We start from the raw sequence: 15,453 nt of genomic DNA, 5'->3' as shown, positions 1-15,453 counted from the left end.
ATGTTGGCCAGGCTGGTCTTGAACTCCTGACCTCAGGTGATCCACCTGCCTCGGCCTCCCAAAGTGCTGGGATTACAAGTGTGAGCCACTACGCCTGGCCCCCTATTCTACTTTCTAAGAGAAAATCCTACACCTCTCAGTTAGTTGCAAACTTGAACTCCAGTTTACTCTGTCTCTTTCAGTGTGTGATAACTTGGAAAACTTCACCTCAGGCAGTCCTTTCCTGTGCATGGATCTCAGCTACATCACAGCCCTGTTAAAGGATGGCTTTGGCTTTGCAGACAGCACAGTCTTACAGGTAAGAGACAGGACACCAGAGTCCCATAACAGCCTTCTTTTGTGGGGGTTGAGAAGGTTTAAGAGCTTGTTCAGTAATCAGAGTAGCCAGAAGTGAAATTATGAGGTAGTTTTGTTTGGGCTATGGACAAGGTACTGTGCTGGGCACCATGAATGTGGGAAATTACCTGCAATGGTAGCCTCCAAGTGTATTACCAGGCAAGCTATTGCAGAGGTCACAGAACAGAAAGACTAGAAGCCCAAATTAAGATGCCAAGTCACATGGTTTATATATTTATTTTTTATTATTTTTTTGAGACGGAGTCTCACTCTTGTTCCTAGGCTGGAGTGCAGTGGCATGATCTCAGCTCACTGCAACCTTCGCCTCCTGGGTTCAAGCGATTCTCCTGCCTTGGCCTCCCGAGTAGCTGGGATTACAGGCGTGCGCCACCACTCCCAGCTAATTTTTTTGTATTTTTAGTAGAGATGGGGTTTCACTATGTTGGTCAGGCTGGTCTCGAACTCCTGACCTCAGGTGATCCGCCCACCTCGGCCTCCCAAGGGCTGGGATTATAGGAGTGAGCCACCACACCCGGCCCACATGGTTTATTAAATCAGTTTAGAACTCAGGGTGAGAAGCAAGGGGAAACAGATGAAGAGATGAACACAGAAGACACGATGCAAGCAGAATGTAAGTACCACTCTCTCTAAATCTTGGGTTCCATTTGAGTGGGTTTATATGTCCTGCCTCTCTCTGCTGCTAATAGAGTGGTTACACATACTGGAGCTGAAGTTTGGTCATGGGAGCACAAAGACAAAAGTGCCTGAGGCCACCACACAAACTTGCCCTATTTGGAGAAGCCCCAGGGGCAGACACACCTGGCCAGTAGCATTAGCTTAGCCATCAACATGTACGATGGGTTTTCTTTGGCAGAGGACATGAGGGACCAAAAGGGTGTCACCAGTGAGTAGCTTATTTAAGGTCTCATGAACACTGAATGCCTCATGCATATATAATGTGTCATATATATTTCATGTGTGCCTCGTATATTTAGTGCCTCTTGAATCTTAGGTCTCTCTTTGTCCTCCTGTCTCTCTCCATCTGTTTCAATACATGCAGGCTCTACTTTATCTGTAGTAAGTTACTTATCCCCACTTTTGGGCACGTGTCTAGGCTCGATTTCATCAGGTCAACAGAGAACAATCAACGGGTTTACAGACTTTTTTTGGTGGTGGTAGCATCTTTATCCAACAAAAACTTATGTAGAATATCAGTAATACAGCCGGGTGTGGTGGCTCACGCCTGTTATCCTAGCACTTGGGGGGCCAAGGCGAGTGGATCACCTGAGGTCAGGAGTTTGAGACCAGCCTGGCCAACATGGTGAAACCCCATCTCTACTAAAAATACAAAAATTAGCCGGGCATAGTGGCAGGTGCCTGTAATCCCAGCTACTTGGGAGGCTGAGGCAGGAGAATCACTTGAACCTGGGAGGCAGAGGTTCCAGTGAGGAGAGGTCATGCCATTGCACTCCAGCCTGGGCAACAAAGAGGGAAACTCCGTCTCAAAAAAAAAATATATCAGTAATACAAAACTATTCTGGTTGAAGCAGAGATTGGGGGCCTGAAACTCCTCTATCATTTGGCCTCCCTTTTTCCTTTGAAGCGTTTCTAAGAAACCCCTAAAATTCTGAAGAAAACAGATTGATAAAACTGATACACACTAATCTAATCCTCTTCTTATATAGTTGAGGAATTTGGGTCTAAAGTTTTGCCCAAGGTCACTAAGCTAATTGAGATAGATACTGGCTTATAATGTGTTAAGTTCCCTATTTGGTTATTTTTTTCTTTTTTCTTTTGAAACCGAGTTTCGCTCTTGTTGCCCAGGCTAGAGTGCAGTGGTGCAATCTCAGCTCACCGCAACCTCCACCTCCCGGTTTCAAGCGATTCTCCTGCCTCAGCCTCCCAAGTAGCTGGGATTACAGGTATGCGCTACCACGCCTGGCTAATTTTGTATTTTTAGTAGAGATGGGGTTTCACCATGTTGGTCAGGCTGGTCTCAAACTTCTGATCTCAGGTGATCCACCCACCTCAGCCTCCCAAAGTGCTGGGATTATAGGCATGAGCCACCACTCCTGGCCTTGTTTGTTTTTGAGACAGGGTCTTGCTGTGTCAGCCAGGCTGGAGTGCAGTGGCATGATCTCAGTTCACTGCACCCTCTGCCCCTCCCGGGTTCAAGCAACCCTCCCACCTCAGCCCACCGAGTAGCTGGGATTACAGGTGTGTGCCACCAGTCCTGGCTAATTTTTTTGTAGAGACGGAGTTTTGCCATGTTGCCCAGGCTGGTCTTGAACTCCTGACCTCAAGCAATCCGCCTGCCTTGGCCTCCCAAAGTGCTGGGAGTACAGGTGTGAGCCACTGTGCCTGGCCCCATGTTTGGTTATCATTAGTGCTTAGGAAGAGGCACTTGCTTACATAGTAGGAGTTGAGAAGCTTGGTTTGTTCTTTTCTAGCCCTAAATCTATCCTCATCTCCTGACCATGCCCTTTCTACCGCATCTATTACCATTACATTATAAGTTGCCTTATCTGAAATTAGTGAATCAGAAAATAAAGCAGGGGATACTTTGTGTAGTTTCAAGGTTAGGGAAAGAGTTCAGAATACTGTCTGTCTAAACTCTCTCTCTAGAAGGCCTGATGGGCCACGACCTGGGCCAGAAGCATTCAGTTCAGAGATGAGAATGGCAGGTGTAGGGGCAATGGCCAATGGGCCACGGCCAGAAGGAGATCGTTACATAGTGGGAAGCCTGCAAAGACTGGCTCCTGTCAGTTTCGCCATGGTTTGCCCATGTGGATATTCTTTGCCAATATCGTCTGCCCGAGAGCTGTGCTTGCTAGAGTTGGAAACTGGATGAAAAGGTGAAGACTTTTTTTTTCTTCTTAACAGCTCACAAAGAAAGTGAACAACATAGAGACGGGCTGGGCCTTGGGGGCCACCTTTCACCTGTTGCAGTCTCTGGGCATCTCCCATTGAGGCCACGCACTTCCTTGGAGGCCTGCATTTGCCAACACCTTTTTAAGGGGAGGAGAGAGCACTCAGTTTCTGAGCTAGTCTGGGGACATCCTGGACTTGAGCCTAGAGATTTAGGTTTAATTAATTTTACATATCTAATGTGAACTGCTGCCTAACCACTCAAGAGTACACAGCTGGTACCAGAGCATCACAGAGAGCCCTGTGAGCCAAGAAGCTTTGGAACTTAACCTTGGAGTGAGAGCCCAGGGACAGGTCCCTGGGAACCAAAGAAAAATCTCATTTCAACCCTTTGAGTGCCTCATTCCACTGAATATTTAAATTTTTGTCTTAAATGGTAAACGAAGTTGACTTACTGCAATCCCATGACCCATCAATATCAGTTTTTTCCTCCCTGTACAGTGCCCTGCCCACCCTTATCTGCACCCACCTCCCCTGAAAAAGAGAAAAAAAATACCTGATTTTGCTTTCCACGTATAATTCAACAACACAAAATGGGACCATATCAGAATCTGTATGATCCTATTCTGTGTTAGCTCCAATCAGCCAGCTGAGAGCCATCCTAAATATTAATAGGATGGAGAGTAACTCCTAACTGTGCATAGATTACAGCCTTAAGAAAGGAGGCCACCCAGTCTCTGGGGACATGTTTTGGGAGGGTGTGGCTGCCTCATATAGCCTACCTTTTCTTTAATCAGCATTTTATCAGTCAACTCTGGGATTAATGAACATATCCAACTTTATGGGTATGTGTATATTCAGTGCCAGTACCACCTCCCAGGCTAATGTGTTAACAGTGTTTTCTATGATTCTAAACTTGTTTTCTTTGTATTTCTAAGAAATACAACTAGGCCCTAACTTTTGGTCTGTGGTCAGAGGTGTCTGTGCTATTCCAGGATCTGTTATTTCAGTTTGCTCTTTTATTCTCTCCGTTTGTAACAGTACCTTCCTGTCCTGGCCCCTTACCACTTTTGCTAATATCCTCTGAATTATTTATCTAGTTCAGAGTTTCCAATACCATTCCTGACAAAACCCCACTTGGATTTGGTTGGCGCTCTCAGCCCACGTCAGTACAGTGGACCAACATTTCCAGGGAGAACCATATTTAATATCCCTCATGTTCTCTTTTTCAATCCAAGTGCTCAGAGCTCTTGACTGTGAATTATTTACCCCAAATTCATTATCTTGCACTTTTTTTTGAGACGGAGTCTTGCTCTGTTGCCCAGGCTAGAGTGGAGTGGCGCAATCTCAGCTCACTGCAACCTCCGCCCCCAGGTTCAAGCGATTCTCGTGACTCAGCCTCCTGAGTAGCTGGGATTACAGGCGCCTACCACCATTCCTGGCTAATTTTTGTATTTTTAGTAGAGATGGGGTTTTACCATGTTGGCCAGGCTGGTTTCCAACTCCTGAACTCAATTGATACACCCGCCTCCAAAAGTGCTGGGATTACAGGCATGAGACACTGTGCCTGGCCTTATCTTGCACTTTCTACATAATCATCCCTGCTTCTCATCTGCCCTGTAGTGCTCTTGGACCTGGAAGACCTCCCTGTGGTCTGGCCCCTTTGCCTTGGTTCTTAACCTCCAGCTTCTTTCCAGGAGTGTTTGTATTTCCCCAAACTGATGGCTTTCACAGTAGACTGTTTCCATCCTCTCTCACAAAGGATGTTAAATATGCCTGGCCCTCACACAGTCCATGGGAAACCTTATTTTATTTTTTGTTTTTGTTTTTGAGATGGAGTCTTGCTCTGTCACCCAGGCTGGAGTGCAGTGGCACGATCTCGGCTCACTGCAAGCTCCACCTCCTGGGTTCATGCCATTCTCCTGTCTCAGACCCCTGAGTAGCTGGGACTAACAGGCACCCGCCACCATACCTGGCTAATTTTTTTTGTATTTTTTAGTAGAGACAGGGTTTCACCGTGTTAGCCAGGATGGTCTCGATCTCCTGACCTCATGATCCACCTGCCTCGGCCTCCCCAAGTGCTGGGATTACAGGCATGAGCCACCATGCCTGGCCGAAACCTTATTTTTAACTCCATTGAGTCAATAAATATTTACCATCTGCTATGTGCAAGTTACTAGACAAATTTGTTTCCTTGTCCCTAAAATTCTTGTCTTTAAATTCATTGTGGAATTTCTTTAGACTTCACACTGACTTTTATTACTAAGGTCACCTTTATACCAACTGCCTTCCTCAAAATGCTTATAATGAAATAACAGAATCTTGAGTTGGAAACAGTCCAAAGAAATAAGCCAAGGTTGTACTCAGTACAGAATTCCCTAGAATTCCTAACAGGTTGTCATTCAGCTTCTGCTAAGGCATGTTCAAGCAGCTTATTCCATTTGGAACTGCACCGATGTTAAAAAAAATTCCTTATATTGAGCTAAAATCTGTCTGTCTTCTAAGTGGTCTTAGTTCTGCTCTAATCTCTCCTTCCAGAATCTTTGGATCTTTTGAGGAAAGCTCCTCCCAAGTTCTTTATTAAGTGACATGACTTTCAAACCCCTTCCAATCTTTTGTCAATAAAAGTAGGGTGCCAGACCAGTCACAGAATACTAATGTTGTCCATGTTTCCTCCAGTAGAAACCAGTATTTTACAAGCGGTAAGCTTCCTTCACTAAAGACTGTTCCAGCTTGACAAATGCAGAGATGTAAGTCTCTGGTCTTTAATCATGGCGGGGGCCATTTTGTATAGCACAAATACCATCCAACAGACTCCTTTGGTCATCCCGAATACCTCCGAACTCTAGGGTAGATGCATTCTAACTCCAGAAACTTACCTATATCTATTTTGTTAACCTTGATTAGACCTTCTGGAGAAGTAACCAATTTGTCCATTTTAGGAGCAATTTGGAATGAGAATTTTTATTTTTTTTCTGTAAGGCTCATCCTGCCTGCAGTAGACCCTTTGGGCTTCTTAAGAGGTCCTACAGATTCTAATAGTTTCCTCTTTGTAGATGTGTTAATATATTTAAAATACTTAGGACATGGCCTGGTACATGACAGATGCTGTTTAACATCATTGTCAAATGAAGAACACTCTGTGGGCCAATGGAGGTGTGCCTTAAAATTCTTCGTCTTGCCTGATTTTGTTTGCATAACTTCTGGAGAGTCTGTGTCCTCCTCATCTAGGCCACTTTTCCATTTGTTGTGAAAGATGACCTTGTCCCTGCAGTCTCCGCCAGTAGTCACACAGCTTTTCACAGCAGCTGCCATCTTTAATTCTTTTTCCTGAGATTCCAGGAAGGTTGCGACATTGTCACTTTTTGGTTCTAGAATCTTTTAAATTTTCTGCATTTGCCTGAAAAGCGCCCCTATAAGAATAGATTTCCCATGGCTCTAAAAATTATTCCCAATAATACCTTACTTGGTTCAAAAGCAGACTGTTTCCCCTCATTTCATCTCAAATCAGACTTTTGGGCAAGATGTTCTTCAGAGTAAGCAAATCCACAACCTAAAAATGTCTTCAAGAGGCATCTCTGGTCTTGTGAAGAGACCTCTTCAAAAACCCACAGTAAAACTCCCTTCCCTCCAGTTGGCCACCAGTCTGCCACCAAACACGAACAAATTCTGCTGCTAATCGGTTTCCCTTGTGATCTGGTTCCTGAGGTCTTCGGATCTGTGCAATGAATTATTTGTTGTTTTATTAAACAGACAGTGGTGTCCCAGAGAGGAACCATAAATAAAATGGAAATCTGGTGCTGTGATAAAGTAATAACTAGCATTAATGAGACCTGGTTTTCCTTTCAGAAAGTCCAGTGTACCTGTAACAAAGGTTAAAGCAATTTATATTTAATTTGCATTCTGATGTTAACTTTTAAACAGCAATTCTAACAAAAATGCATCAACTATTTCTAATTCTTACCTCTATCAAAAAACAACTGTATAAATTTAAGACCAACACTAAAACAAAAACAAAAAAACTGTAAATTTTCTCTTTAGAAATGATTGTTAACAATTGGAAATGAGTGTGACAGCACCTTGTGGGTTTTTTAGTAATAAAAAGCTCTTTTCAACCACATTGTAAGTCTTCCTTCAAAGTTTTTTCCTTTGGTCTGGCTAATGTACGCTCCTCACAGCAAATTATCATTCATTATTTGGGTGCCACAGGCCCATTAAGCAAAGAAGAAAAAGAGAATTATAATGTAAAGTAAGTTTATTAAATTAAATAAGATCTTGAATATATGTATGATGGGTCTTGGGGGAGGACGTTCTTTTTCATCAACATAATCTTTAGGAGAGGAGTACTCATTTGCTTGCAAAGGCCATAATCTGTTCCTGGAGAAAAAATATAAGTGAGTGAAACTCTTAACACTGTCAGGTGAAGAAAATAATTATTGTAGATAATTCTCTACAGAATTATTATTGTAGATAATAATCATGTAGATATTCTTCCCAAGAGTCCCTGTTTTATTTCAGCTAAAAAAAGGAATATATACGTATCTATAAACACATGTTTTGGAGACAGGGTCTCACTGTGTTGACTGGGCTGGAGTGCAGTAGTGTGATCATAGCTCACTGCAGCCTCAAACTCCTGGACTCAAGCACTCCTCCCTCCCCAGCCTCCTAAAGTGGTGGGATTACAGGCATGAGCCACTGCACCCAACAGAAAAAACATATCTTTAAATGAAAGTTTTCAGGATGAAACCAGCCAAGCAGCGAAAGCAGCTTAAACATCTTCATCATTAGAAATCCCTATTCATTATTATTATTTTTTTTTCCAAGAGACTGGTCTTACTCTGTCACCCAGTCTGAGTACAGTGATGTGATCGTAGCTCACTGTAGCCTCAAACTCCTGGGCTTAAATGATCCTCTTGCCTGAGTGTCCTGAATAGCTAGGACTACAGGCATGTGCCACAACACTCCCTATTCACTATTCTTAAGTCCTTCTTATACATAAAGTTACTACTTAGATGTGGGCTGTAACACCTAAAAGCCTAGCAAGTACTCTTCTGCTCGTAACCCTTGAGAAGGCAGACACATAAAGATAATAATTTTACAGCCAAGAAAATTAATTCAAAGAAATTAAGAGCTGTGAGCCAGCCGCAGTGGCTCATGCCTGTAATCCCAGCACTTTGGGAGGCCGAGGCAGGCGGATCACAGGTCAGGAGTTCAAGACCAGCTTGGCCAACATGGTGAAACCCCATCTCTACTAAAAATTTAAAAATTAGTCGGGTGTGGTGGCAGGTGCCTGTAATCCCAGCCACTTGGGAGGCTGAAGCAGGATAATCACTTGAACCTGGGAGGCAGAGGCTGCAGAAATTGTGCCACTGAACTCCAGCCTCGGCGATAACAGCAAGACTCTGTCTCAAAAAAAAAAAAAAAAGAAAGAAATTGAGAGCTGTTTGCAAAGTCATTCCTCTGAGCAACCTCTTACTTTGAGTGGAGACACTGCATTTGTGGCCTGCAAGCCCCATGTCCTGAGCAACACAAGCGGGGCGGCACTGGTAGAATAGAGCCTTTTTAGTAAGTCTGTAGCAGCCAGAAGAGCAGTGTTGTGACGCTGTCTTTCCGTTTCATAACCTGTGAGGTGGCTCATGGAACCTGAAAGGCAGAGGAAAGATTAAATCCCTCATCCAATAATAAGGTTTTCTTCCCTCTCCTAGCAAGCCACCATATATATTTTATGTCCACTCCCTCTTGCTACTGTGGGCCCTGATTTTGCCTAACTATATGACCTCTGGATACTTCTCCACAGTACCTGAATCCTTACCTAAGTCCTTCCCATTGAAGGCTGCCGTACTGAGGTGATGGGCCAAGCTGGAGATATCCCCAAAGCCCATGTTGACACCTTGTCCTGCAAGCGGATGGACTCTGTGGGCTGCGTCCCTAAGAATAAAGCAGAGTTCAGGTGTGACGTCTGGCAGCAAGGTGAGAAGGGAGTGGCCCTGCTCTGTTATCATCTTACCCAATGAGCGCCACCCGAGGCCTGACGTACTCAGCAGCATGTCCCAACCCAAGAGGAAACAGAACTCGGCTTTTGGCATCCACCCTGGCTACGCTTGGGGGCAGCTGGCGAGCCGAGACCTTCGTGGGCTTCAGAAGACCGACAGCATATTGCAGCATGGCACCAGCTGTGTCGATGAAGTCCGTGTGGTCAGCATCACTCCACTGAGCAGCACCAGCCACAAGACACACAAGGTGAAATTTGAGTAGCAGGGAATTAAAAATTCAACAAAGAAACCTTGTTTGTAACCAAAGCTTAGGCTAATGCTACCCACCTTGCCTACACTGATCTTGACAAGTGATAAGCCCCTCAAGTGCACAGCTCAACTTCTCATCGCTCCCCACAGGTTTTAAGATCAAGCCAAACTGCACATGAGCTGGCCCCTGCCTACTGCTGAGCTTCACCTTTCACTAGTCCCCACCCTCAATAACCATACACCGGCCACAGTATAGCTCATCACACAGTATCCTTCTACCTCCACGACTCTCCTCTGCTTAGAATGCCCGTCTCTATTTCATTAAGATAACACCTCAGAGCATCCAGAAGATGTCGCTTCTTTTTAACCCCTCCAGTCTTTCTCTGTGTTTCCTCCTGTATGCTTCCCCAGCATCCTATGCATACTTCTATCACTGTACGAAGATTGTCATTTACGGTCTTCCTCGCCTGACTATGAACTTCCTGAAAGCAGAGACTGTTCTCAGTATCTCCAGAGCCTGCTACATAGAAAGGACAATTAATGGTGAATGACTGCACTGCAGAGGTCCTAGACCTGTGCCAGGAATATATACTAAATGGCCCAGAGTGGGGTAGTGTTCACCATTTATCTCAGAATCCACTTCATTATGTTCCTTTCATTATTGTTGCTACTACAGAGCAGTGGAGTCTAGTTCTTTGGTGTGAAGGTGGCAGGCTTTGAGTGTCATTTAGGCTCCAAAAGTAATACTGGTACCCCTAATATCCAAAGGCTGTGTCTACTCCAGAATAGTTATTAGTATTTGTTGAGCACCTACAATGTACTAAAGATGTTCCATGCATTTTACAAAAGTTCTGTCATTTTGAAAGTCTTCATTCAATCCTGAGAAGTTAGTGATACTATTTATATTTTTCAGGAAATGAACAGGTAGAACCAGTATTGAACCCACCTACTAAGCTTACTCTTAAGCCCCATGCTGATATTCGCTCAGCCTTTCCCTAGGAATACTTCCAATGAATTAGGCTTGAAAGGTTCAGGTAGCTGGAACCTAGCAGAACTGTTCCAAGTGATGCAAGTGTTACAGCTTCAAAAAAAGGCCAATGCTAACCACCACCCAGGCAGCTGTTTCAGTCAGCCTAACAGCAGCCCACAACCCTCAAAAGGTTATTATTTATTATTTCTATTGTTTTGCATTTCCCTGTATGCCCTCCTCCACATAATCCAGACCAAGCATTATAGTTACAAAGTACAAAGGGACAGCTGACTGGTTACTCCTTTTTCCTGACTCAAAACCACCTTTCTGGCTGGGCATGGTGGCTCACGCCTGTAATCCCAGCACTTTGGGAGGCCAAGGCAGGCAGATCACTTGAGGTCAGGAGTTTGAGACCAGCCTGGCCAACATGGTGAAACCCCATCTCTACTAAAAATACAAAAATTAGCCAGGCATGGTGGCACATGGCTGTAGTCCCAGCTACTCGGGAGGCTGAGGCAGGAGAATCACTTGAACCCGGGAGGCAGAGATTGCACAGTGAGCCAAGATCGCGCCACTGCACTCCAGCCTGGCAAGACTCTGTTTTTTTAAAAAAAAAACAAAAACACATCTTTCTGTATGTCCTCCTGCAACACATCATTAGCTGGGTATATTGATACTCACAAAGGCAGAGTTAACGGCATCCACAAATTTTTCCTCATCCATGCTAACTAGCTGTGCTGCATGTTCATGGGACGTAGACCAAACCAAGGAACTCAAGGTGTCTGAAAGCTGTGTCAAAAGAACACCAATACCAAGGGCTAAGATTCTTCTGCACTTGGGAACTCTCAAGCATAAAAAGGTAAGAAGGGAACTTACAACCAGCCTGGACAAATTCCCTTGAAACCAGAAAAAGGCTGAGAGAAGGGGAAGAGGAAAGGCTGCATGCATGTGGGCAGACTGGCCAGAAGGACCTCTTACCGGGAGCAGAGCAATAGGCCCAGAGGGAAGAAATCTCTGCCAGGCTACGTTGTTTTCTGTGGCCTGCAACAGAGAGGACAAAAGTTTCTCTGCGAAGTACCTAGTGCCTATGAATAGAGTCCCCAGATGGCAGCTCAGCATCTTACCTCTGATAAATGCAGAGTAGCCACAACAGCAGACTGGTCATAGTTCCAGCTCACATTCTGGATTCCAGCAGCCTGCCGTACTCCAGAGTTGTGACCATCTGCACCTATCTGCATGGACACACGAGCCTGCTAAGTCTTACAGCCTCTTCTTAAACTGCTTCAGAAGTTTTTCTCTGCCCCCTAAAGTTTCCTCCAGCTCTGATTGTTGGTGAGCCCATTCTGTGGCAGGATAATTCCATCAGGCCTGCTTCACTCAGAGCCCCTAGAGGCGGAGCCCCTGCACTGTGTCACCTCAGCCTCAGCCAACAAAGCCAAAGCTAGACATGACTCAAAAGGTGCCAGCCATGAGTTAAACTCAGCCAGGCCCTCCTGATATTTGAACTAGACAGCAATAAGGAAAGTTTCAGTATGGGGCACACACTGGAGCTGAATAGTTCTGATGTAGGGTTAGGAATGGCTGCCATGCAAAAAGGGAAGCTTGTGAGCAGAAAGGAGAAAAATGAGAGGCAAGAGATCAATGACCACAGACTCCTCAGAGGGAAAGAACAGCCTCCATTCCCTACACTGTGGTGCCTGCCCTGTGAGGCCCAGCTATCTGTTATTTCATGACCTAAGACGGCCCATGAGATTGCTTCCTGTACAGAATTTAGGATGAGACCATCTCAACTTGAGCTGGCCTGAATGGGTACCAGTCCTTATAACCAAAAGCTTTGCCTAAAATTAAACTATAGCTTAGATCTAAAACCAGAGTCCCTAGAATCTAGGATAAGATGTAGATATATGAGACCCCTAGCAAAGTAAGAATCTTCAACTACCAACAATTTGGTCTGGAAGGTGCTGCCATCACCTAGGGTAATATGAACCCAAGGGCTGGAGTCTGCCATAGGAAATGGACAAGGCCAGGTATAGCGAATGGCTTTGCTCCTGTAGAGAACCGTCACTCGGTCTGGGGAGTTCAAAAGAGAGAAAAAAAAATTAGAAAGGCGGGCCACATAGGCTGAGGAAAAAGCCATAACTAAACCTAAAGCAAGGTCCCAGGACAGCAGTGTCTTGTCATTTAAGATTAAAAAAAAAAAAAAAAAATCAGTAATTAATGCTATGGTCTGAGCTAATAAATGACAGAAGCCACAGAGATAACTCAATGTCAAAAAAAGACACTGAAGTTCTCAGTGAACTCCGTCAGAGGCACTCTTTCTTACTGTCCACATGCTTCTGCGCCTCCATTTTCACTCTGCGCCTAAATGAGCCCGTGTGCGCTTTTACAGTAGACAAGCTGGGAATACCATAGGCTGAAACAAATCCTAGACTACAAAATATTTTCTTCCAGCTGGAAACCATTTCATTTTTCTGGTCATAAAAACAATATGCTCTATAGCCAGACACGGGTGGCTCATGCTTGTAATCCCAGCACTTAGGGAGGCTGAGGCAGGAGGATCACTTGAGCCCAGGAGTTCACGACCAGCCTGGGCAACATGGTAAAACCCCATCTTTACAAAAAATTAACCAGGCATGATGGTGCTCACCTTTAGTCCCAGTTAGTCAGGAGGCTGAGGTGAGAGGATTGCTTGAGCCACTGCACCCCAGCCAGGGAAAACAAAGCAAGACCTTGTCTCAAAACAAAACAAAACACTATCTCCAAAAATATCAGACTGTATACATCATTTACAGCTTTTTGTATGTCAGTCAGTCATACCCTCAACAAAAAAATTTAAATAATAATAGTAAGCTCGCTGTAAAAGTTTGGACAACAAAGAAAGGTTAAAGTGGGGAAAAATCACCCTTAATGAAACTACTCAGAGACAACTGCAGTTACAGCTTTGGTGTATAGCTTTCCAGACAATTTCCTATGCATGTACATACACACACAAGTGTGATCATATGACCCAATATATTATGGAACAAATTTCTGAGTTATTAAATTTTAGATCCAAATTATCTTTAAAAGGTACATCGTGGTTCATTACATGAACTACTATTCAATATCAAAAAGCATTTAAGTTGCTTCCAATTTTTCTCTCTCTAGAACACTAAGATATTTGCAAATCGCCTAACTGATAAATTTATATTCAGAATATATAAAGAACTCCTATAACTCAAAAAGAGAAATAATCCAATTTAAAAACAGGCAAGGCTGGGCACAGTGGCTCATGCCTGTAATCCCAGCACTTTGGGAGGCCAAGGCTGGTGGATCACGAGGTCAGGAGATCGAGACCATCCTGGTGAACACTGTGAAACCCCGTCTCTACTAAAACTTCAAAAAAATTAGCCGGGCGTGGTGGCGGGCGCCTGTAGTCCCAGCTACTCAGGAGACTGAGGCAGGAGAATAGCATGAGAATGAACCAGGGGGGCGGAGCTTGCAGTGAGCGGAGATCGTGCCACTTCACTCTGGCCTGGGCAACAGAACGAGACTCCGTCTCAAAAAAAAAAAAAAAAACAGGCAAAAGATTTTGAACAGACATTTCTCCAAAGTGGATACACAAATGGCCAGTAAGGACATGAAAAGATACTTGGCATCATTAGTTATTAAGGAAACGCAACCACAACTACCATGAGATACCACTTCACTCTCAACAGGATGGCTACAGTTTTTTTTTTAAAAGAAGGAAAATAAGTGTTGGTGAGGATGTAGAGAAATTGGAACCCTTATATACTGGTGGGAAAGTGAAATTGCATAGCCTCTTTAGAAAAGTTTGGCAGCTTCTGAAAATATTAAACATAGAATTATTATATGACCCAGCAATTCCTAAGTACCCAGCACTGTGAAATAATCATCAGAGAATTCCTTTTTTTGAGATGGAGTCTTGCTCTGTCGCCCAGGCTGGAGTGCAGTGGCATAATCTTGGCTCACTGCAAGCTCCACCTCCTGGTTCATGCCATTCTCCTGCCTCAGCCTCCCGAGTAGCTGGGTCTACAGGCACCTGCCACCGCGCCCGGCTAATTTTTGTTTTGTATTTTTAGTAGAGATGGAGTTTCACCATGTTAGCCAGGATGGTCTTGATCTCCTGACTTTGTGATCCGCCCGCTTTAGCCTCCCAAAGTGCTGGGATTACAGGCGTGAGCCACCACACCCGGCCATCAGAGGATTTCTTTATGGTGGACACTGAATATTGTAAAAGAGATCCTTTCTTCCAGTAAGTCCTAAGCAGTTCACTTCCCAATGAATGCAAGATGGAAGATGGGGGCCTCACCAGACACAGCCTCCAGCTGCTTAGTGAGAGCATGCATGATGACATCATTCTCCACGATATAGCCCATATCATCTAAATTATCCTTATCAAACATTATCAGGGCCTCTGAGCAGGCGTCCCACACCTGGAAACACAAAAGGAAAGTTTGCATTAAAACCAAGAAGGAAACATCATTCCAATCAGAAACAATATTGCTTTCCCAAGTGACAGAGCAGAAAAATCACAATTGTCAGCCCCTCTGGCAGGAAAATATAAAATTAGAAGATTCTGGGAATGCTTCTTCCCACTTCGTCAGACTGTGAACCTTGTCTGATTCCTCTTACATTCACAGAACACTTGAAGAAAGTGGACTCCGATAGCTTAACACAAGACAGACCAAAACATCTTGACAAAATTGAAAAAGATAAAGGGGCACCTGCATTCGCCGAAAGGCTCTGTATCTCATGTTGCAGATATGGTCCCAGGCACCAAAACCTACAAAAGAAAGGATCTATAGACCAGAGTGACCTCACAGGGACCTGGGCTCCCCCTTGTCCCTCCATCCTGTTATGTAAAGGGTTGTTTTCAGTATTCTTCAATAATACTCTCCACTTCTATCTTGTTTGATGTTAGTACCTAAGCTACTCTGTTCCCCAGTTCCAGGTTGCATAGCATGAAAAACCACCCAGCTTCTGCCGGGCGCGGTGGCTCACGCCTGTAATCCCAGCACTTTGGGAGGCCGAGGC

General features: G+C 44.4%; 2 protein-coding genes across 3 annotated transcripts in view; one reads left to right on the top strand and one right to left on the bottom strand.

Moving 5' to 3' along the window:
• The window catches only part of ENTPD5 (ectonucleoside triphosphate diphosphohydrolase 5), a 62,492-nt gene extending 58,326 nt beyond the window's left edge, over positions 1-4,166 (top strand). For both annotated transcript variants that reach the window (XM_011981505.1, XM_011981506.1), the window contains 2 exons: positions 183-298; positions 3,220-4,166. In XM_011981505.1, coding sequence (XP_011836895.1) covers positions 183-298; positions 3,220-3,306 — 203 coding nt within the window. In that variant the 3' untranslated portion in view covers positions 3,307-4,166. The remainder of the gene's footprint in view (positions 1-182; positions 299-3,219) is intronic.
• A 3,278-nt stretch (positions 4,167-7,444) lies between these two features.
• Positions 7,445-15,453, bottom strand: part of COQ6 (coenzyme Q6 monooxygenase) — a 12,919-nt gene continuing 4,910 nt past the window's right edge. The window contains exons 3-12 of the mRNA XM_011981507.1: positions 15,144-15,202; positions 14,729-14,852; positions 12,356-12,486; positions 11,541-11,648; positions 11,395-11,457; positions 11,098-11,205; positions 9,212-9,414; positions 9,017-9,132; positions 8,681-8,847; positions 7,445-7,581 (exon numbers count right to left, since the gene is read on the bottom strand). Coding sequence (XP_011836897.1) covers positions 7,552-7,581; positions 8,681-8,847; positions 9,017-9,132; positions 9,212-9,414; positions 11,098-11,205; positions 11,395-11,457; positions 11,541-11,648; positions 12,356-12,486; positions 14,729-14,852; positions 15,144-15,202 — 1,109 coding nt within the window. The 3' untranslated portion in view covers positions 7,445-7,551. The remainder of the gene's footprint in view (positions 7,582-8,680; positions 8,848-9,016; positions 9,133-9,211; positions 9,415-11,097; positions 11,206-11,394; positions 11,458-11,540; positions 11,649-12,355; positions 12,487-14,728; positions 14,853-15,143; positions 15,203-15,453) is intronic.

Source organism: Mandrillus leucophaeus, unplaced genomic scaffold, assembly GCF_000951045.1.
Source record: "Mandrillus leucophaeus isolate KB7577 unplaced genomic scaffold, Mleu.le_1.0 Scaffold228, whole genome shotgun sequence".
Taxonomy (NCBI): Eukaryota; Metazoa; Chordata; class Mammalia; order Primates; family Cercopithecidae; genus Mandrillus; species Mandrillus leucophaeus.
Note: the sequence above shows the minus strand (reverse complement) of the source record. Positions and strands in the feature narration are given on the sequence as shown.